Here is a 24260-nt window from a genome sequence, read left to right as displayed (position 1 = left end):
TTGCTATTAACTGCTATCCATTACTTTTACCTAGCAATACTACCAGGTTTTAGGGGATGTTTGTTAGGTTTTTTGTTGTTGCTTGGGAGGGGTTTACTTGTTTTCAAAAAACCCCAGTTACCTGTGACAGTTTGGGGTAAAAAAGTTGGGTATTTTTGTTTGGTTTTAATTGCAAACTACAGGTAGAAAGTTTCTCTTTCAGTAGTTTTCCAAATAATACCAAATTTTACCTGTTTAAGTTTTTACATAAATATTGTACGAGAGTGAAAAGCATGAGGAAAAAAAGTGCTGTGTACCACATTCTTCAGAACCAAACACAAAATAGTTTGAGGTTTCAAGACTTGTTCCACAGTCCTTCAAATACACCTTTGATGGGATATTGCTCAAATCCAGAAAGTTTTATCATGTTGCTGAAACACTAAGCACTAAAGGTTTGACAGCCTCTATATGAAGGTCTTAACTCCCTGTGTCGGCATTAAAAAGTAAACAAACATGCTAATTACTCTGAGGCAACAAATAACCCCATGAGAAGTAAGATAATCATCATCCCAAAATGTGCTTTAACGTACCCCATCTAAACATGTATATAGACCATAACACAGTTGTAAAGCCTGACATCAGTCAGCAAGGCTGCGTTAGGGAAGGCTGCAGAAGTCCTGAATCTTTTCACAGCAACTCAGTAGGACCAAGAAAATCTATTTGGAAAATTAAACAGTGATTAAGGGGTCCCTCTGCTGGTGCAACCTCACAGCATCGTTTAACTCTTCTTTCACCACTGAAGTACAGGGTATTTTTCACTTCCTCCCCTCACCAAAACCATGCAGCTACACCTGCACTCGTGTGAGCTCCCTGTAGGTGGCTCCAGACTCTACACCTGAGCCCAGCCTAAGACCTTAACACACACACACACACACACACACACACACACACACACACACACACTTCGTGAATTCGTGAAACAATCCCGTGTCAGAGAAGCTGCACAAGCTTGCGTGTCAAATCGCAGAGCGCTAATTGTGCCGCAGCACGTATTTCCCTGCATTCCTCCCCTTCTCCTGCACTCCAACTTGCTGCTTGGAAAAACTGTTTTGCAAATGAAGCCAAGCGAGTTATCAAAAGCCAAAGGAGCAATCCCCCTGCCATCCACAGTTAGGAATCCACCTACTACTTCCCTACAGAAAGAAAAAACGCTAACAACTAATCCTAGCTATTGGTGCAAATGGTGAAATCCCATACTCAGATCTCCAAGACTGCACAACTTGCTTTTTTTTGTAAGTCTTGATATTACAAAAAACTCCGTGACACTAAAACACGAGGTAATTTCATTCAGTTTCTTCCCTTCAGTGTGTAAAGACCCATCTTGACCTGAAATTCCATTTCAAGATGATGTGCTTTAATTTCATAAAATAAAGCAGAGCTTTAATTTCAGTACCATTCTTTTGAAAGAGCAATCATTTTTGTATTGCCTCTTTTGACAAACGGGCAAAGCAACCTGCCCAACATTGGGGCTGAGTAACCAACTGAAAGGAAACATCTCATTTCAACGGCACGTAAAAGCCTACAAACACAACACTGCTCCCCACTTCCCCAGCTGACTTCAGGGATTATAAAAGCCTTCCCACCAATACCACAAGTATTATCAAGCAAAAGACATTAAGAAATAGTCTTCAAAAAAGCTTTTATCCTTATCTAATGTTATAAAACACCACACTAATTTATGATAATGGACACATTAATCTTTGAGGTAAAGCAGAAGTTGCAGCAATTCCATATAAATTCTCCCTAAATTACATGAGCTGCAATTCAGTCATGTTATTTTTTCCAGATAACAGTTTTAGAACCTATGCACAGATTTAAGGTCCTTTTATGCAGATCTACACTCTAATTTAAGAGCATTTAATGTGCTCATTTTGATATGTTGTGAAAACTTCAAAAATAAACTATCTCCAGTAAATCCAAACACGGAGAAATAATTTGGCATCATTAGATATCCCTCATATACGTCTCTGCAGGATTTTAACAACGAAGATCTCTCATTTCAATGAAACAACCTCACAACAGTTCACCCCAGTCAGATGATGAGACAGTTTGGGAAAAGTATTTGATTTTCATTTAAAAAAGCTATTAGGAGAGGGCTACTTAAGCACCTTTACCCTAATTCTGTGAGAACTCAACCTGAACTTTTCGGAACAGGACTTCACAATGGACTGCTCAGTTGTTTAATGACAGCTAAATGTGCCCATATAGCAAAGAGCAGGTGGAATGCTATAATCTGACGTTACTGCTGGTTTCTAATAGATTTCAAATAAAGCTCTAATTGAAAAAAACCTAAAATCATCTAACCAGAAACACTTCTGCTTGGTTTGTAACAAAATTTGGGGGTTGGATGGTTTATATATTTGCTTTTTGTTCAAGCTCACAGATGAACATGGTGAGTCTAGAGCAAGTCCCTAAAAACACCCCTTGAATCAGGTGACCAAAGAACAGGCATAAAGCAGAAGAAAGGAAGATGAAAGACTAAGTCACAAGGAAGAAATGGCAAGTTCTGTGTTGCATTACCCATGAGGATTTGTTTGCTCAGTTTTGTTATTTAAAATTGTCTTCTAAAATACAGCACAGCATTGGAGGCAAGGGTCAGTGAGTTACTGCTGTCTTTGAGAGTGTTAGATACTGAAGACAAGTGACAGTTGAATGTACTACTTGACTGCACAAGGCAATTCAGAACAGCTCTGAACAAATTAAATGCTGCTTTCTACATTTTGACACCATTTCTGGCAAGGGGGAACAAATCTTACAATAAAAACAAAATAAATAGAAGTCTCACTAGAAAGTCAGTTAAACATATCATCACCGCCAGTCAAACACTGCACAAAAATCTATCCGGGATGCTCCACAGTTTCTATTCAGAGCCACAGACTTCAGCACAGTATTCTAAGGATGTTGCTTTACACCAGGCTACTTCAATACCCATCAAACTTGGTAACATTGAGGATAATTCTCTAAAGAAAGGCCACTCCACATGGCGAACACTGCATTTCAGATAAACATTCACAGGATTGGATCCTTTCCACTCCACCATTTCAAATTATCTCCTTTACCCTTCAGGAAGGGCAGAAGAAGTAGGGAGCACGGAAGGGAGTAAGATCTATTATTTTCCTTCTGGTACCACTGCCATCTTTTGACACATCTCTTAAAACATATTTATCAAGCTCGGTCTTAAAAGACTAACATGATACCAGAAAAAGAAAAGTAAACGTTTGGGAGGTAGATCTATTCACTAAACCAGGTTTGGGGTTTTTTTTTTTTAGCCTTCCTTCATAAAGGACTCCTGTAATAAATTAGCACCATGGACTATACACATACAATAGAGGATGATATATGAGGAACCCTTATAATCAAATTGTAAATTGTCTTAAATATATTGAAAAACAATGAACTTGAATTTACTAAGGGAGCTCTGGTACTAGAAAATATTCATTTGACAATCTCTTATTAAATAAGTGGAAATCTAAAGATTAATATTAAACTGATTGTCTCAGGTACTGTGGAAACTAATACACTCAAAATACTTATTAGAAATGGCATTACACAGAAAACAATCAGGTATTTGTTCCTGTGTGTCAGAGCTCATTTTCTGTAACAAAAATTAACAGACACGATCTATTTCAAGTTTGTTTCTCTGACATGAGACTAATTAAACGGCAAAAGAACAATGATATTCTTGCCATTTTTCTTAAATTATGACTTCACGATAGCTACACATTATGATACTAATAAAAAAAAATTAGTCTGAATTATTTTCTGACTACATGTGTAAATGGTATGTTTCTGCTCATAGCCCGTACATAATTAGATGGCAGTCTCCCTGTGCATTTCCAAGTGAGCCTTACTTGTCTTTCTCCTCCCTCTGCGGAGTGAACAGCTCTTTGAAAACCCTGGTACCCTGCTCTTCCTAATTCAGCCCCACGGATTAGTTACAACTGGTTTCAAGTCCTATGATATTATTAGTTTCCTGGCTCAGTTAAGGTACCTCCCACAATCGGAAAAAAAAACCCCAGAAATACAAGAGTCCCGAATCTCGGCGGATAATGTAACTCACCAAACAGTATCCCCCCTGCTAGAATATAAATGGCACATCATAATTTTTCTGCTCACTCAAGCCTGGCTTGAGCTAACAGTGAGAAAAAATAAACCACCGATTGTTTTAGTTTCTATCCTCCCCAGAAGGCTTTAAATTTAGTAGTTGTACAAATGCTCGCGTGTCAACATTCAGAATGTTTTGGGCAATGACTCACCACTTAGAAACTTACAACAGGAAAACTGAAAAATGCATCTGCCCCGTGCATCTGATTTTTGCAGTAAAAGGACAAGTTCAGATTCAGCTGCACTCCAGAACGTAACTAAACAATTTGTTAGCACTTTTCTCTCTGTTTTTACTTTAGACCTTGATCAAAACACAGGAAGAAAGATAAACCTCAAAGCAAGTAATGTCAGAAAATACCACACAAATGCAAGGGACAAAGAAAAAATTACAGGAAGGGTTTTTTGGTTTCATTTTTCCTTAAAAGACTTTTATTAAATTATAGTTATCTGGGAAATTACATTCCTGTTGAGTGTCTGTTGACATGGCAGCCCTATACTAACACGACAACTTTGCAGAAAATCTTTTAGAAACTGAAAAATTAAATACAGATTTGTAGAACATGAAGTAACACCTTTCTTGGGACTTTTCATATTATAATTAAACTTATCTGCACTATTAGCTAAACCAATTTTTATCTCTCCCACAGTACATTCAAGACTTCTTACCAAGGTATATTTAAAATAGAGACAATATTTCCATATTTATCTGTTAGTGAAATTTAGTTTTCGTGTCATCTTCCGAAACACATCATACCTTGTATCACTTTTTTTTTTGTAATACGGTATTTTTGCTCCAAGGCTCTATTCAGCCCTGGCAGCATCGGAATACGCAGAAACAGTACTTCAGACCTGCAGCACCGCAATCACTGTTTATTCACAGTAACCACACTTTATTGCACGGATTGGTACAATGTTAACACAAATAAAATTTAGCAGCATTTTGTTGTCTCCACTCTTCCCACAGAAGAATTAAATGAAAGCCATTTTTAAAATCCTGTTTCTTAAAATTAAAGTCTGGGAAGAGGAATGAGAGAAATGTTTCATTTGCTAAAACAATCTCTCTACCTGGCTGACGCTATTAAATATTAAACATGTAACTTAAGCTTTATTACTCGCCCGGAATTATGGTAATAAATTACATGAAAACTGCACTGCTCTGTGTTTTAGCTTCTCTGACATCTTAAATATATTTTTGTTAACCTAGCAGAAATCATCTGCTAGACTGTAAAGCCACCCTACATAACACACAACTGTTAAAATGTAAATTGCCAAACTATTTTTAGCTGCTGCTGAAGGGAAAAGGGAAAAAAAAAAAAAAAAAAAAAAAAAAAAAAGGGGGGGGGGGGGGGGGGGGAAGGAAGAAGAAGAAGAATATTCCTGGCCTCGGGAATAATGATTTGAGGCATTGTGTTCATTTTGTTTATCAAGCAGCTATTCAGCCTCTAGTGGGGCCCAAGTGCTTATGCAAGCAAAAGCTTTTAAGAGTGCCTGCAGCTGCAATCCTGGCTTCCAGGTAGGCTGCAGGTTCAGAGCACAGCTGCCCCAGGCTATCTAGACTATCTCAGCTCCATCTGGAAGTACGGTTAAAATAGGATTTCAGATCCTTCTTTCTGTACGTATCATAGTGAGCAGGGGGAGGGAGAAGGGAAAGAGGGAGGAGAAAACAGGGAAGATGCAAGGGCTAGAAGACACTATCCGTACTTGAGGCTCAATACAAAATGAAAAGCTCAGAGCATTCCGCTCTGCTGTATCTCTGCTGCCCGTGCAGTATGTTCCATTCAGCCTATCCGGCTTTGAGTTATGACTCAGCCAAGTGCACCTGCGCCCATGTGTTAAGTACTGCCAAATAAAAGCCCAACAGCCATTTACACAACAAAGAGATGTACCCCGCAAGGCAGGAGCTTCCCCCTCCCCTCCTGTTTGCTCTGAGCAGGGGAAAACACAATTCCGTCCTTCACTTCACTGGGGATTTTTCACTTCACGTGGATTTTTAAATGCGGATTCATTTATAAACAATTTTCTCCCTTTTACGAATAAAGCACATTTAATACCACAAAACACCCCTATAGCATTAGATTATCACAGCCATTAATGATTTTTCACCAAAACCCTTCCAACCTTTTTCATCAAAGCCCTTTATTCTCGAAGGATAAATTTTCAAGCAAAGAGGGATCAACAAACTAGTTGCTTGAAAGCTTTCCTGATGCTAGGCTGAAGTTAGGAAAGGCTTAATGAAGGCTTTAAAATCCACCAGGGCTTCACAATGAACATCTGACTCGGTGATTTATGCATATTAATAACCTCAGTCCTACTGAGGCAAGCTGAGCTGTACATGTCCTCCGAATCTTAATGTCTTCAGCTCCACTGGGATTATTACAAATGTAAATTTCTAAGATTCTCAGCTATTAATCTCTGTCTGTCCTCCTGTTCAGCAACATAATGACTAATTAAACATCAAAAGACCTGTACAGGAGATCTTCTTTGACAGCTCCTGGCCCAGCTCTCTTCCCAAGAGAGGAATTCAAATGACAGGGACAAGTGGGTAGGAGCATATGAGCAAGTTAAAAATCACTGCTATGAAATCTAAAAATTCCACACCAAATGTGTATTTAGTCCTCCAGAACCACTCCCAATCACCTAGCCTAGCTGTTTATGTCCAGCAGACATCCTTCCCAATGCTGAAGTAATTTGTGTGTATATCAAGTGAGGAGAGCACAGTTTGAGCATGATTTGTTTATTATCAGTAAAAGCATGCAGTACTTACAGAAGAAGGCAAACCAGGGGGCACCTTTCTTACTTTCTTTGTCTGAAGAGGATCTGTACATAGAAAAACAATGTTTCATCAAATATCTCCGTTACAGATTAAAAAGAACAAATAGCAACACGAGACAGGGTTTTTTTCCATGATAGATTTCTTACTTTCCAGTGTAGTGCATTTTTATTCTGTGCCAATGAAATCTTTCACGCCAATATAAGAACATAACTTCCCAATGTTCTTCTCTAAAATAAAGTTTCTGCTAAATATTTTGCTAAACTATTACTTTCAATACGAACACTAACTCTGAAGGGCACACCGATACCCTTTCACACTTACTAAGAAACAGTAAGGTTTGGACTGATCAGTGAGAGAAATGCTTTCCCTTTTTGTACTTCAAGGACAGAGCTATCAAAAAAGGATTTGACATGTTGAAGTACGATTTATATTCTAAAAATACTAATATAATTTTCCATCATTTTTAAACTATAGCGAGGTTGTAAATAAACAGCAAATCCAATCACCTAATAGTTTTTCTTAAGTAGTAAAGCAATACAACTCAAATTTGCATGTAATAGTAAAGCATAATACCTCCCTTCTTTCTACCAACAATTATTATAGCATCACAAAAGTACCTAGCAATTTCACTACCTAAATTAAGACTCTGAACCAGTTTAATCAGCTGCTAATAAAATTACATTTGAACACTATGCATGTAAATTAGAAGTTAACTGATGGTCTGAAGACTGCTATGTGGCAAGATTACCAGTTCTACAGTTGATCCATTGAGTCTTCAATTAAAATACAAAATTCCTATTTTTCTGTTTTCATTCAGAACATTTAATCACAACGTTGTTATAAGATATGACAAGATAAAGGTGAGATAAGGTGAGAATATCTGCTGGGTATCTTTATGCTGATCGTTCCCCACAGGGCTTGTTCAAAATGAAAATAAAAGGACTTCTGGAAGAGATATTTACACTGCACTCAAAAGTGTCACCTAGAATGAACCACTGGTTGGGTTCTATGAACTTTAGTAGCAAGTTTAAAGACAGTTTGTTAAAATCCTGGTCAGGCAACTCCTTCCTGGGGATAAACAATCATATCATTGGACTTCTAACTAATAACATTTAACTAGTCCTTAAAAAAAGATGAAAATTCAGACATACTTTCGCAAGCCACTGGAAACGAGATCTGAGATACAAGGGTACTTCCTCTTTCCTGCGTATCTGGAATAACTTTTGTAACCAGCACCTGCCATGTCCCCGGTTTACAGCCCTCCAAGATTCAGCCATGAATCTTACTATCATGCTGTTATCATTTGAACAGGTTTATACCCCCCCCCCCGCTTCTCTTTCAAGGAAAAAAGAAATAATAAATAAATAGTACTACTCTGCAAGCACCATGCTTAGCTTCATTTTGTTATATTTAATATTATTTGCCACTTACTGAACTCTATTTAGTTTGCACAAGAAATTAACTTAATCACATAATCAAGTAAATAACAGGAATCAGACAATCTGATGCAGGACTCTCCCTCAATGATTGCTCCCTAACTACTCTATGATTCATACCATAACCTTTCTGCACATGCTGGCATCAATGTCCAGCCAGCACCCAAACACCTGAATAGCCCCCCACTACTTGAAACCATAGCAGGTTACTATTACCATAGTTTCTCACTAAAACCCATTCAATGGGGACTCAAGTATGATCATCATTATCCCACTACCCAACTCCTCTATTAAAGTTCAAACACCCTTCCAAGCAGCAAACAATTTCACTTCACTTTCCTCAGACTGTTCCTTTTCTGAAACAGATCTGAAGAACTGCTGCCTTTGATTCTCATGTTCTGAGGAACATGAATACTTACAAAAATATCTGTGAAGACAGACAACCCCAGATTAAACGGTGGTTGTCTTGACAACAGGTTAGAAAGTTACACAAAAAAGGTATTTTAAAATACATACACACACACACACATATATATAGGTAAAGTTCCAAAGTAATATACTCATAATTAAAAGATTTTAAAAAACCAAATGTCAAGTATGTTCAGGGCTTTTTTTAATGCCCAAGGAGTCTGCAGTTGTACTTAATACTGAAATTACTTCAAGAAACAATTTGCATTTGATGAAACCTTGTTTTGAGTAAATATGGTTTAAGTTATGTGGTTTCAACAAACAAGATATTATTATGGAATAGAAGTGCTATACAGAACTGGGAACATTAAAAACCCAAACATACAACTTGACTAATCCTAATGACATAACATGCTAACATTGAAATATAGTAGCCTTTAAAATAGAGTATCAGGTTACACTCCCTTCTCATACAAAAAAGAACGTTTTAAAACTTGCACACCCAATTATTCATGATACTCGTAGCAGAAATCATAGAACAGCTGGTTCCTTCTTGATTCCCTAATTCAATGCAAAGTCTTTACAGCTATGAAACATTACAAACAAATATGACCAAGTACAAAAATCTCTTAATCTCTAAGTATCTCCAGAATAAAGTATTAATACTGTCACAGGATTAGAACAAATTTTAAGCAAGTTCCTGCCTATATTATTTTACAAGGTAGTTTGATTTTAGGATAAACTATTAGTTTCCTATTGGTAGGAACTTTAAAGGCATGTTGAACCAATTACAATGAACTATATATTGCCTTGAATAAAGTTACTTTTAGCATATAAAAGGATAATTGTTTCCCCTTTGTGTCTTTCCCCTACTAAATAATGGTAATGACCTCAAGGTCAGGCATTTCCAGGAGTTAATGATGGCATGGGTTAAGGGCACTCAGCTGGTCATCAGCTCCTATCCATCTGTCATTATTGCTTTTGCAATTAAGGGGTTTATTGTGAGTTTCTTGTTTGTTTTATAAGCAATACTGACCAGTATTGAATCCAAACTAGTGTATCAAAGAAAATGTTAATAATTCCAGTTTATCTCTTATATAGCAGTTTGCTGTAATTTGAATTGCTCAGTACAGAGCAATCACCAGTATATAAAATGAGCTGTCAAAGAAAACAATAAGGTCTGCAGAAATGCATCAGGAAAAGTAGTTTAAAAACTGTCTATATTACTCACCAAGAGCTGGTGAGTCATGAAGTGGTCTTCGGCGCTGATTTGTGCCGGAAAATGGATAGTAGGGTGCTCCAGGTTTTCCCGAGGATGACAGCTGGCCTGGACTTCCAAGCCCCATATCTGACCGAAGCAGACTAGACTGCAAAATATACAGAGATAAGTAAAATTAAGCTCTATAATAACTCAGCTGTTATTATACCAGGCTGACAAACTATTAACCACACATACTGCTCTCAGCATTTATAGAAATTTACTGGGCTTTCAGTGAGGGTCTTGTGGTTCAAAACAGAAAAAGTTTACTTTCTGAAATTAATATTCAGAGACTCTACTAAAGCATAATTCAGAAATGGAGAGCAAGTTTGGCTGTGGGCTTCCCTGAAACCAGAACTACTGCAGTTTAAAACAGCCAGAAGAAACAGTTCATACTTAAATTCTAAATGAATATCATAATACTTTGTTTAGTTTGCCAGTAACACCTCTTCTATTACACAATATAAACATAATTGATAAAAACTGCTAAGAGTTTATAGTGTGACATCAGGCTTTAGCACATACTCAGAAATCCAGACTTGCATTACATCCATAAAAACATGGAATAATTGTAAAAAACCCAAAACAAAACGAAACAACACCCAAAAAACACCCACAGACCAATGAGATAAGATGAATGCACAGACCATAGAAAATGATGACATTTTAAAAATTTCAAGCCACTAATGTAGTTGAACCCTACCCTTTGTGTTCCCTTTTCATGCGGTAAATATAAAAAACGTTCTAAATACTTAAGAAGTGCATTATATATTGTTTGGCCTCATGTTACTGGATTTCTTCTGTGAAACTGAAATGAATGTTGGTGATTTATGAGAACACAGCTTTACCACGGTTGATACTATGCTTAGCCCTCCTGGAGTCTGAAAATCCCCAAACTTGAAGGGAAACCCACAGAACTTTGTACAGAAAACAATGCTCCCAAGCAGTGAGAGTGCATTCCTCACTGCTTCCCTCCTGCCTGTTGCATGCAGCTTTCCTCATACAGCAACATTCAGTCTGTGGTACACATAGCTAAAAACACTTTGCTTCTAATACCTGCAAAATCAGATTATTAACTTTAGTAACCTGCAAAATTGAGGCTCCATGGTGGCCTTCAGAAACAAGTGATCTGATTTCTTCATACTTGGTCATTACATAGTACAGTCTTCCCTGTCAGATGGCAGGATAACTGTCACACTCTTGTCCTGCAATTGTCAGGTGATGCTAAGACAGAAACCACTGACTGGTTTAACTTTTATAGCACAACAAACGAGAGGTGCCACTACTTAAAGTTTCTCCTTCAGCCCCACCGCTCCCAAGCCAAATTTCCTGCTCCCCTCAAGCAACTCTCAAGTCCACGTGCCCCTGCAGGTCCAAAGCTCACAGCAGGAACTGCTCTAGCACTGCTGCCTTCTAGGGGTACAGCAGCCCACTGGAATAGATGCAGAGGCCATTGCTCTTGGCTCTCCTCACCTTTCCTTCTAAGGCCTGGATACCCTGATTCATAAACAAATGTACTTTGTGGATCACATTATATCATTCAAGCCGATTCTTGTAGTGCGCTGACTTGTGAAAGGGGAGGCTAACTCACATGGCTTTCAGCAAGGTACTAAATTCCTTCTCATTTGCAATGCACTGGGATTAGCAGAAAATCCTGAGTTCATATAAAATTACAGACCACATAAAAAAAAAAAAAAAAAGGCAATAACTTCAAGTGTATTTTTCCAGATAAGTGGCTTTGCATCATACCACTACTGAAACTTCTATCTTGTATTTCTCTGATGACTAATTTGAGCATGAAAATCTTGTATTTTAATTGAAAAGACTGGGGTGTGAGTCACCCCATTACAAGCTAAAGGAGGGCTCAGAAGTGTTAACTATTTCTTACAAATCTATCACACAGTTTGAAGAACAAAGTTAACAATGACCAAAACTGGTAAGAACAGTTTCCCCTCAACTCCATTTCTTCATTCTTATTCTTACAACAAAACAGTCTTTAAATGAGAATTGTTAACATAAAACTTGTATTGAAATGAAATACCCTTATAAGGAATGAAGTGATCTTTACATGAAGTACACAGAAAATACGGGGTGTGTGGAGGTGGAAGCTGCTTGCAGACTGTTTCAAGATTTGCTATTTTTGTCTCTGACAAACAGTTAACAGTTTATTGTTTTGCAGAAAACATGATTATCAGAATATCTGGCTTACACAGTACAAGTCTGAATTTAGCAAAGATACTATTCTAAACAATCATTAGTGTTTTAGCAGTGAACACTGTGCAGGAAACCTGGGCAACATTTTATGAAGAGCAAAGGCACTGTTCCTCCAAAACACTTCCCAACGAAAGAAATGGTGCCAGTTCAGCACTTAGCCCAAGACTTGACCTTCAGCCAAAGTATACCTAGGTCTGAAGCAAAACTACTTTACATAGCCTGTGTGGTAGGGGAGGAAGTACTTCGACAGTTGTCATTTCAAGTAGCTGAAGCAAGGTCCCACTCACAGCATCCCAGAACCACTGAGGCTGGCAGGGACCTCTGGAGGTCATCTAGTTCAGCCCCGCTTGCTCAAAGCAGCTGTCAAACACAATTAAGAACTATGTCCCATTCACATTGAAGACAAACCTCACTGCTTCCCCCAGCATCTCCTGATCATTGGTGGGGATTTTGGAAATGCAATGGGACCCATAGAGACACCTCCAAAAACAGAACAGAGAAGCTAGGAACCCTCACTCCTCTATTCACTGGGTGGTAGGGGGGAAGAAGGGGAGGGAGATGACAAAAAAAAAGGGTCCAGAACAAGCCGAACTCACTTCTGGCAAGCCACTCTAAAAGGCATGTATCTATACCTTTTCCAGACTTAACCTCCAACCTTTACCTCATGACATCTGCCACTCTTGCTTTTGTTCTAAGCATTCCAGCTGTTGACATTTTTATCAGACCCTGAATTTCAAAACAGCATGGCTACAACAACACGAAGTTAGTGTGTAAGTAATATAACACATACGCAGTAAATCTCAAGCTATGTCACACACTCTAAAGAAGTTTCCTGATCCGTACTGCGTTTGGGTAAGAATTCTTTATATATATATATATCAAAAAGGGAGGGGAGGAGAACACACCAAACCCACAACCCTCTTCCACCATCCCACAATCAAATGAAGCATCTGCTTAAAATTTTATAATTGTTCCTCAGTCTTCCAAAAGAAAATACAAATAGATGTCATTAGTTCGGCTCATTGATTTTTCTGCTTGTTTGAACCAATTGAGAAGCAATATTGATTAGGACTGATCCTTTCCTAAGGGCATCTGATAAAGAAAGGAATACAAAAATACCACTGAGGATAGCAAAAAAGCTTTGTATTATCAGCACCAAGCTTCTCCTGACTAAGTGCCCGAGGTCCCGGCACAGAGGCAGATCGCTTACATACACAGTTTTGTAGCATTCTCCATAGAGAATGTTCATGCCCACTCCGAACCTCATCTGCCAAGCACGGATCCAATTACTAAAGAATAATCAATGACTGGTTATTCTCCTGAACACTGCCGAGTCCTGTGTGCATTACCATTATAAATAAAAAGGCATAACCCTTAAAATATGCCTCTTTGGTTTCTATAAAGCATATTTTCAGCCTCGAGATAAACAAGAATGTATTTAAAGCAGTATTTTCCCTAAAGAATGTGTGTTCGATAGCCAATCTTAAAAAAAAAACAGGAAACAAAATAAAAAAGGCTTTTATTACCATTACTGAAGAACACAAGCAGCCTGATTCCAAAGAGAAGAGAGAAAGAAGTAAACATGACTGTTTTGCTTCTCAAATCTATCCCCTTCAGCAAAACCAAAAACCAGTTTTGACAGCCTCAGGGGAAATGGCACAACCCTACCAAAAAACTAAAGGCTTTTACAAGGGCCACTATCTAGACAAATGCTTTATAGGTGTCCTTTTCCTAAGATGTATTCACATAAAAATAAAATGCAGGGGAGTCATCTGTTCAAACATTGCAAGGGTGAGGCGCAGGGAAAAAGAATCACATCTACATATGGGGTGTGTGTATTTATGCACCTTTGTTGCAGAAAACAAGTGACATTGTATTGCAGCTGCACTTAACGTGCACGCAAAGTTAGCTTCCATTCAAACTAACAAGCTAATCAACCATATGCTTATATCAGAATGGTATGTATGCCTGAGATAAAAAAAGCTCCTTACTCGACATGTTTTAAGATGTTTTTTAAAATTGATTCTTTCAAAGAATTTGAGCATAAAAGTAAAAAAAAAAAAAAAAAAGGTTTGACTACTTTGGATGTTGTCTTTTCCGCAGCCCAACTCTATGAATCTTTAGAATCCCAAAGATACTACTTGATGCCAAAATACTGCTCTGCCTTGAGTGAACTTCTAGGACACCAGCCAGCAGGATTCTAATATGTTGGTAAACACTTCTTTGATTTTGTTTTGTTACTTTGATACAAAAAAAGAAATATGAACATGTAAAGGCCTGCGGATGTCCTTATGTAATATTCCTTGCAGCTCTCCAGCACTGAGGCTGTATGTAGATAGGAAAACCAAGTTATCCTGCAAAATACACAAACATTTTTTAACTAACACACTCCATACACTGCACTACGATATATAAGCTTTTACCTTTTCAAAACAATGTATTTGTTATGGGCAGTTAGCCATGTGCTTCTTGGTCTAAATCTCGTTCACGTTCATAGCCAACCTATGCAGTATTTTCATCCAAATACAACCATGTGCCTTTACATTATTCATTATTTTCTATCAAAAGAATAATATGGTTGAGAATAAAAGCACTGCCCATTATATGCAACTGATTATGACAGGCCCATTGTGCTGGCATAATAAGGCAGGCTGCTTTGGCAGTGAAATGAGGGCTGCACCTTAGCGACTGCAAACTTCGACCTTGTCCCTCCCTTCCAATAAACTACTCAGATTTTATTTTTCCTAGGTTTTTTGCAATAGCTTTCTTTTCAGAGAGTTTCTGCTCTGAGGCCGAGCAGCCAGGCTGGCCCTATTTCCCAAAGCAGGGAAACTGTCCAAAGTTTTAAAAAAGAAAGGAGTACTGAAGTGTCTAGTTAAAAACTGGGAGCTTAGATCCATTATTTTGTAAAGGCAAAGTAACACAACACTTCAATCAAATCCCTCCATTACTCCATCACATAGTCGTAGACTAACTCACTTTGCATTTCTCTATTTCTCAGAATGTTACAGAGCAGATTGTAAGTGCATTCTTTGCCTTAGAGGAAACTCGAGCCGCTTCACTGAGAAGAGCAAAAGTTTCACATACATGTCCTTTTATTCAAGTGAGCCATTTGGATGACATAAAGCATGCATATGATGCATCTTTATTTCACATCTTGCCTTACAGATAAACCTGACAATTTGCATGCGCTAGATTAATGTAACAATCTAGCTCATGTCATCTAATATAATTAAGAATGTAACAAAACTGAGAAGTCAAACTCTGCTAAACTTGCAAAATCCAACTTGTGTGTGGTTACTGTGATTCCACAGGAAAGCCTCTCACAAAAATAAAACATTAACAAATAATTCCTCTGTGAGATACTTAACAAAGTACAGAGGTTTGAGCTGAAAAAAAAGACCATTCACCTCAGCTCCGTATCATGCAGTTTAAGCCAAAAATATAACTAAGATACAAAGTGTTGAATTTCACTTTACTCAAGTCTCCAGCCTTTGGAAACTGTGATGAATATGCACTCCAAAATAGGAGCTGAATTTGGAAAAACACTGACATATGATGTAAATTCATTTTAAATTTAAATTCTAGAGATATGTTTGCAATTATCAGCATGTTGTTAAAGAATCTCATCCTGAGAATATCATCAAATAGTAATGTGAAATACAGTGTTACCATTTTGAGAACAAAGGGACCCTGAATGAGTAATCAATAGCAACTGGCAGAAAATGAGGCATTAATTATGATCCTCTCTAGTGTTTTGTCTCAAACAAGGTTTCATTAAATATATTGTGCTAACCTGTACATCTTCGAGCCATTACCAATAGATCTGATCAGATACATTTTTGGTCTGTTTCAGGAAGAGGAAAATACCAGAATTAAAAAACAACAACATCTAAAGTGTTATATGATAACTTGAGCATTTTTTCTTGATCAATTTAAAGGAAATCAGCAGTTGCTAATAAAACATCTCAGGAGAGGATCCTCTAACAACATGCTGATAATTGCAAACATATTCCTCATCTAAAAAAAAATACTCAGATCTTATAATCTCAATGTAGTCTCTTGAAAATTTAATTATCATCTCCTATACCTAAAGTATCATGCAGGTTTGAGAAGATAATGACAGTCATCCATCAACTGCATCCTGCCAGTGTAATCAGGCTAATCTAGCTCACTGGAGTAAAAACCTGCTACCTAGGGTACTAAATACTGAAGTGACGCAACATCATAAAATAACAGACGTTTAGTTTTACTGTCTTCCCAATTAATGCTAACACTCAAAAATATCAAGGTATCAATATATTCTCTTTTTACACCAAAGCTTTTCCGGATCACCATGAGGTGCTTATTTAATGTGTTTACCGAAGCAGAATCTGGTACTAGGCAAAATTCTGCTTATGTGTAAATATACTGAAACTAAGCACAGGGACAGAGGACAGAAGGAAGAAGATTATTCAGGATTCCACAGATATTTTTTTTTAGCAGTGAGCGGAGTGAAGACTAAACACAAAAGCAAGGAAACATTTTGTATTCCTTCTGTATCTAGATGGCTTTAAAGCACCCGATTAATACAGATATTTGAATGAGGCCCTTCCTTCTCTTTTGCGGTAGTGGCCTCCCTGCTCTGCTACCGCATATTGGCAGGAGTACAAATTCTGTTTTACGCTTCTCAAAGCGGCACCCTGCTGATGTTGGTGTCCAATCCCCGGGGTTATGCTGGCTCAGCTTGTCTTCGCTCATCCCCCCGGGCAAGGTATTTTTGCGTTGCTGACTGAATTCTAGGAAGGCATTACTAAGCATTGTGATTACAGGTCAGGCTCCCCTCCCTTTGCCTTTGAATCTTTTTGCTGCATTATGAAAACAGTAATTTGAACAGCTTCCTCACTGTGATTATACAAAAGCAGAAGGTTTGTGGAGAACTGCAAAATGTCAGAAGAGAAGCAGCTGAGGAGTTATTCATCTACTTTTTAATTTTTCTGTACCAGCCTTCCTGTGTTTCTCTCTGATTACCAGGAATGAGCATGAGAAGTCAACATTATAATAGATTTTTTTCTTATTTACAGAAGGCAGATGATAAAGGGCATTATAAAGCCCAAACTATCCTTACATCTGTTTCCCCCTCTGCATCTTCAGCAAAATGATTTCAAAAGATTCAGACCATTAGTAGAATGCTTCATGTACACAGTATGGAAGCTGTGCACCTCCTCTCCCCCACAACAGAAAAACCTCACTCGCTCTAAGCATGAAGTCGGAAAATGCGTAACATAATGAGGGTTCAAAAACTAACATTAATATAGCAACCAGTTAATTGTTAGGGCTTAACATGGAGGGCCCATATGTTTTCACATATGATCAAGTGAAAGCTATGCCCAGTACTAGGGTGCTAATAAATAGACAAGCCCAGTGAGTATCTTGGGGTACAATCCCCTCTCCTTAAAAAATGTCACCCTTCTTTCCCTGCTCTTTAGAAATCTGTGCTATCAGGAGCACTATCATCTTGAAAAGCATGCCACAACACAACTGAAACGGTGCAAGCTGGATGATTTAATTCCATGGAAAAAGGAATCAAAATGGCAAATCTGTCTTGTGCTTCTTTCCAACCACTATTCACTCAAGCTGCAGTCTCTCCTAGCCCATGCTAGACAGCAAATAGTAAGCAATAGGTTGCTTACAACACTTACTTCCCCTTTCCTAATTCTGCTCAAGGCCTTGTATACATCTCAAGAGCAGTCATCTGTGCAGATGCAAAGTTCTGGAAGGGACTTTATCTCTCTGTGAAGAACGGAAGGTAAATGGGAGCTCAACATACTAGTCATAGACAAAAAGAATAAATGTCAAGAAAATCCAAAGAGCAATCCAGCTCATTCAGACTGACAGGTTTGGCTGGGAGAACTGAGCTAATCTTTTCTCCATTCTGAAATAGTACCATAAATTTTTAATTGGGAAACACCCAGCTCTGAGGCAGTAGGGTTAGCTGGAGACAAACAGTAACTGGCTGAACAAATTGTATCTGCACTCCATGTTATAACAAGCTTTTTCCTTCCTTATGCAGGAATATGCAAGATACTATATATATGTATATTGATTTACAGGATATTCATTACCTTAAACACAATCAAACATTAAAAGGAGGCTAGAAAATTTGCCAACCCTAAACAGTGTGAGAAAGTGAAGGGCAAAGACAAGTAACAGTTTGTCTGCTTAAGACATTCAAAATGATTCCTTGCAGAACTGCTCCCTTTTATAAATAGCATCCCTCCCCCAAGTATAACTAATTCCTAACACCTGCTACCCACTCCATTCCGGGGGGATGTCTTCCCTGATTAACTTCAGGTGGTCACCTCCAGCTCTGGAAGAAGATATCTTGCCTGTGCCCAGTCCCGTTTTACTTTCTAAAAACGTTCTGCAGGCTCCTTATTTGCGGAGAGACAGGAGATTATTCCCCCAGTAGCACAATAAGTAATTCACTTCTAATAAATCATAATCAAGAGAAAGTTAATATTGCTTGATCTTACTTGAGGAGTAAAATGAAGCAAAATAAACTCAAGCGTGGACATTCCATCTGCCCTTAAACTATATATCCCTCTCCCTATTCCAGCCTTTTAAGACGGTATCAGCTGGCAGAATCCAGAGTCACTGCTTCAGTTAACATTGTGTCACAGCCTTTCCTTCAGAAGACACATTTCTTAGAGACTGATAGCTCAGCTGTAAAAATCTGCTTTGGGGAGACACCTGATATCAAAGATGTCAAAGAAGAGGGGATTAAACAGAGAACATTTACAAAATAAAATCAGTTTGTCAGCTTTAAAGTTACACTGGTATTAAAACCCACACAAATGTACAAGCCTTATTTTTTCTGTTTCCGTAACTCAGTATTTCCTGGATGTTCTCCATACTATTTCTAACTCTGTGAGGAAGGAAGAAAAGCGACTGGTGCCACTGACTGTAGTCTTCTCTAAAGGCCTCACAGGCAAGAAATGTCCAGAATATCATGTATTTTTCTGCCTCAATGGAAAGACCCATCTAAAGCATCATCTAAATCTTTTTTTAACTACAAAATCGTTGCCATCAATAGCACCTATGCTTTTTCATAATTAGCACGTTTAGAGTGTGCAGAGCTTTTCCTTAGTCTGGGGAACATATGAGGGGTGTTGCAGTTGCTTGTTTTATTGGTGGTGGGGTTTTTTGTTTATTTTGGGTTTTTTGTTTGGTTTGGGTTTGCTTGATTTGCTTTGGTACTTGGCTGGTTGGGTTTTATCCCCACTCTACCATCCCTTTTGCCACAGTATTGCTTCCTCTACTGTCTGCCACCTAGGTGTGGTCTAAATTTGCCTCTTTTCATCCAATTATACCCAAGACAAGCTATTTACATTTTTCTATCAATTTAAACTCTGTCATTAATTGCCCCCCTCTTAAAAATCTTTTCAGTAACACTGCAGTATCATCAGAGCAGATGGCACATCCTCAACACAGAGTAACTGTCTAATTATTTCTCTCGAGGAAGCCAAGCAGGAATAGAAGTCTTAGAGACAAGTAATAAAAGTTTCAGGATATGAACTGAATTCCTACAGGAAGAAATGAAGGCTGCAGAACTCCAAATGTGTGCAAGAGGGCTGGCATATGCAGACTTCAGCATACATCAGGTTACCCAAGAAACTACTGGCCCTACAAGAAACACCTGATGTGTCTGTTCCTCACAGCTGTCTGCTACTTCTTTCATCTTCCAGCAAGACACCTAGTGCTCACTATTCTTTGACATATAATGCTACATCAAAGCATGTTAGTAGTGGTCTAGTACAATGGCCCTTGCATTAAAGTAATGAATAGCTAAAAACTCAGCAAAGCATCCTAGGGGGACTGCAGAGACATGCCACGCCACCATGCTGCTTTTGGGGGACCATACCTGCAGATCAAGAAAGACTTGTTTGGAAGCCTTAAAAAATAATCATGTTTTAAAATGCCATGCACTACAAATACCTGTTTTCTTTTCTGACTTGCCCATTTCAGGCAACATCTCAGCTGTCAGACACCACTAAAACACTATTCACAATCACTTATTTCTCTCACACTTGAGTTTTTTGTTCTTACAAAACACATATTTCAGATTACATTTTTCATCCTGTTCTTTGCTTTTCTATTTTTGTCAGTAAATCTCATTTCTGTTTCCCACATAGCTTTTTGGACATTCTTACCTCCTAACATTCACATTTTTGTCTGCATGCTTGTTCTTCCAGCTATTTAATGTCACCTCATGCTTTACGAAAAAAATTAAATCTGTTCTCTTCCCCATACTACTATGCACACACCGTACAACTATTTGGTTGATGAACATTTTAAAAATTAAAACATTTAAGATGGTGCTATTTTATTCATTTTTTGTCTATGCAGCAAGCTGGTGTCTACATCCCACGATGGCCACTTTTTTCCACTCTTGCATCCATTATTCCTCACCACCTCACCAGTACACAAAAAAGTTGTAAAAAAAATAAATAAAAAAAATCAAGCTTTTACATTCTCTCTAGAGAGGTCAAATTCCTGGAGTTCTACTCTTACCACACTTCTCTAACCTGTGAGGTAGCTGTTACAGAGAGTGTGCTCAGAGATACCATTTTCTCCAGCAAGGCAGGACTGTTCTTTAGATTTGCATTCTGCTCAAACTGTTTTAAAGTCTTTTTAAATTTGAAAGAGGCAAATTACTGACTATGCAAAGGCAAAGCAACTTACACTTGCAAACATTTCTTTTGCCAAAGTGATCATCTGTTAAATTGCCCAAGAAATTGGTGCTAAAGGCATTTTTGGCGTTTATTTCAGAGTTCTTATAGTGTGTTTGTTAAAGAGCGACTTAAAATTCTTTTGCACAAAAATAAAACAAGCTTTTTAGTCTGCAGAGGATGTAAGAGCTAATAGACATGGTTTTTCATGCTTGCAAATTTATTTCTTTAATAGATTGCTAAATTTGCAAACAACAAGATGCAAACCTTTCAAATTCCACATTAAATTGTGAAGAAAGTTGTTCTTAGTCAATAAACAAAGGTCACAAATTTTTGCTCAAAAGCCAGGAATATGCGTTCCAGTTGCTTAATAACTATACAGTATAAATTCTGTAATGTATTTCAGCACAAGTCAGACATATACAAATCTAGCTTTCTCTGACTGACCTCCAGATGAGAATGTTTCTAAGTTGAATCACAGCAAAGGTGAAAGACTGACCAGTTTGTTCCAACATACTTCAGCAATCAGTGTGAAGTCAGTTAATTTCTTCTCCAAGGTACCTAAGTTACAGCATACATTGAAAGTAATGGAACACAAAACATGCTCTGAAGATGTACAAATGCCACATTTATCTTAATACTCCAGTGAAGCATACTTTTTCTTTCCTGATAAAGAAGAAACTGGTAAATCCTGAAAAAGTTGTCTGAAATCATATCTCAATATGCTTACTTGAAGTATATTCCCATAAGGAGCACTAAGTATGGTGCTAAAGTGCATAAAATGTTACTGTCATACTGCACAATTCAGGCTCATTTAATAATGCCTGATGTGCCTTGCATCACGCTGCAGTGATGCAATAATTTGCTGCTAAATGAGTCACCTCACATTAGCTTCACAGCAATAGCAGAGTTGATGGCTATTGAAGGGAAAATAGTGGAGCAGTATTTATTGGAAACATTGATGGGCCAGCTCTTTCTACTGGATTTTTCTTCTTCATCTAAAACTAAAGACTCTGAAGAAGCCTTATTTATTACCAATATGCACAAAACTTCTAGAGTAATAGCAGCAGCAATGAATTAAAATCCAAGTGCCACTACTAAATAAAATATATAGAGTACACACAGTATCCTATCAATTCTTCATACACACTATGTAGTACTGTGTATTTCATACTGCATGAAATATATAGAAGCATATGTACAGATCATGTACTATACAGCAGTATATTTTATATAATATTTTATATGCAATTTTACATAGACTACATGAAGTGTATTTAGTAAATATAATCCATAGCTCCTTATAGCATTCATTGACAGATCAATTCAGCTTTTTTCTAAGTGTTTTTATACCATTTAAGCATCCCATCATCATATACTGTACAGATTCAAAAGAAAAATAAATTACTATTTGTCTCTTTATAAAAAGGTTACACTAAACAAAACCTGATTAATGTCTTTTTAGTTCTTGCTTAACATCCACTACATTTAGTACTTGATTTTTATCTCCTTTCTTGCACATGGGATAGTATGTGGACTTGAAATTATTATATGAAGGGAGGGTAAATGTGTTATCTCAACATGTCAAAAAATCCATAATGTCTATTTTCCATGCATGATTGTTTAGAATTAAAATGGAACATTAAGGGGACAGTCACAAATAATTTACTATTTTCAGCCTAGTGATGCTAGTGGGGAGAGACAGACTTTGCCAGGCAGATGAGAACAGGCACTGTTAGGCCAAAGGACCATCCCCCCCCTCCACCAATTAGCCAGGGCACTTACAGGCTCATGGGGATAAAGTTAGCTTCTGTGACGACCCACAGAAACAATTAGAAGAATTAGTCTAACAGCTACACATGTACTGCACATTTATCTCAATTTCACTTTGAAAATAGTGCAGATTCCTGGCTTTCTTCAAGCTCAGACCTGTCAAAGCAATGTTCAGTGACAGCTGGGTGCCCTTTTGATGATATTGGAAATGGGAGTCACGCATTCAGTTTCTGAAGTCTCATCATGCATCCACACCAGGTTATTAACACCATTTACACCAGTGACATATGAAAAGAACTTTGGTAAGAGAAGAACAGGTTAGAAAGTACTTGCAGAAGTTAGGTATTTTCAATTCAGCTGTACCCTATAGATACCCAGAGGACTGGCTCTTGCACTGTTGCAATTTCAGAAACCTTAGCCACTGTCTTTGAAAACTCATGGTTCTGAGCGAGCGCAGAGACTAAGAAAGAATGGGATTAGTTGGTTTGTTTCACAGGTAGGAACAAACACAGTGGCTTGCAAAGCCTCAACAATTAGAATTTAATTTGGAAGAATATACTGGGAAAAAAAAAAAAAAAGACTGAAAATGCCAGAAGGTAACAAAGAATTTGTATAGATACAGCTGGAGTAAACTCTCTAAAGCCTATTCACTTCCTTCTCAGACAGCACAATAGGTGTTTTAATAAGGCTTTTACTACTTTCACATTTCACAGGTGAACTAAGGAACCAAGGACAAGTAAAACTACTGCTGAATACAGAGCACAGCTATTTAAAAACCAGTAGCTAAGAGTTCACGATCAACACTGGGTGAATGTATTAACTGAGAATTTGCAGGCGTCTGTTTTGGGCATCATTCCACCTCTTAATTAGTGACTTGGATGAAAAACGAAGACCACATTTACTAAATTCACAAAGCAACCCAGAAGGATCTACAAATGCAGTGCAAGCCTGGAATTCAAAGTTGCATTGACTAATTTAGAGAAGGTAGAAGCAATATGTTAGAAAGTAAATACATTTTTGCATATGGAACCTGTAAACCGAAAAATACAGGCTAAGGAATGACAAGCTGGCCAGCATTACCATAAGGCGGCATTGGAAAATTTTAGACCATGACCAATCAGACAACTATCAAAGAGTGGACTTTTTTTGATGGAAAAGATAAATACCATATGGCAGAAAATAACAACAGTATTGTCAGAAAGATCCAGGAAATTTCTTTTTGCCATAATGGTAAGGCCTTAGATAATGTACTTTACCTAGTTTGAAACACTGGAATTCTCTAGGGTTGTGAACATACTGGAGAACATGCAGAGCAAACCTTAAGTTTTTCTACCAATACTTCAATCTAAGATAGACCCTGATACGTACCTGGTACTAAATATATACCTCATTATACACATCAATGTAAAAATTAACTCTGTTTAAGTTTTATCTTTTCTAAAGACTGCATATCATCTTAATCATCTAGGGGATTTCCAGCCTCTACAGACTTAAAAGAGCACAGATTCTTCTCCACATCCACTGCCTGCAAGACAGGAGTTAGA

The 24260-nt window shown here is 37.7% G+C and overlaps 1 protein-coding gene across 10 annotated transcripts in view; it reads right to left on the bottom strand.

Moving 5' to 3' along the window:
• Positions 1 to 24260, bottom strand: part of TCF12 (transcription factor 12) — a 170014-nt gene that overhangs the window by 44685 nt on the left and 101069 nt on the right. For all 10 annotated transcript variants that reach the window (XM_061347478.1, XM_061347480.1, XM_061347479.1 and 7 more), the window contains 2 exons: positions 9992 to 10127; positions 6908 to 6960 (listed from right to left, as the gene is read on the bottom strand). In XM_061347478.1, coding sequence (XP_061203462.1) covers positions 6908 to 6960; positions 9992 to 10127 — 189 coding nt within the window. The remainder of the gene's footprint in view (positions 1 to 6907; positions 6961 to 9991; positions 10128 to 24260) is intronic.

This window comes from Neopsephotus bourkii, unplaced genomic scaffold (genome assembly GCF_033783945.1).
Source record: "Neopsephotus bourkii isolate Nb327-2 ecotype Australia unplaced genomic scaffold, CSIRO-AGI_Nbou_v1 NB_318, whole genome shotgun sequence".
In the NCBI taxonomy this organism is placed as follows: domain Eukaryota; kingdom Metazoa; phylum Chordata; class Aves; order Psittaciformes; family Psittacidae; genus Neopsephotus; species Neopsephotus bourkii.
Note: the sequence above shows the minus strand (reverse complement) of the source record. Positions and strands in the feature narration are given on the sequence as shown.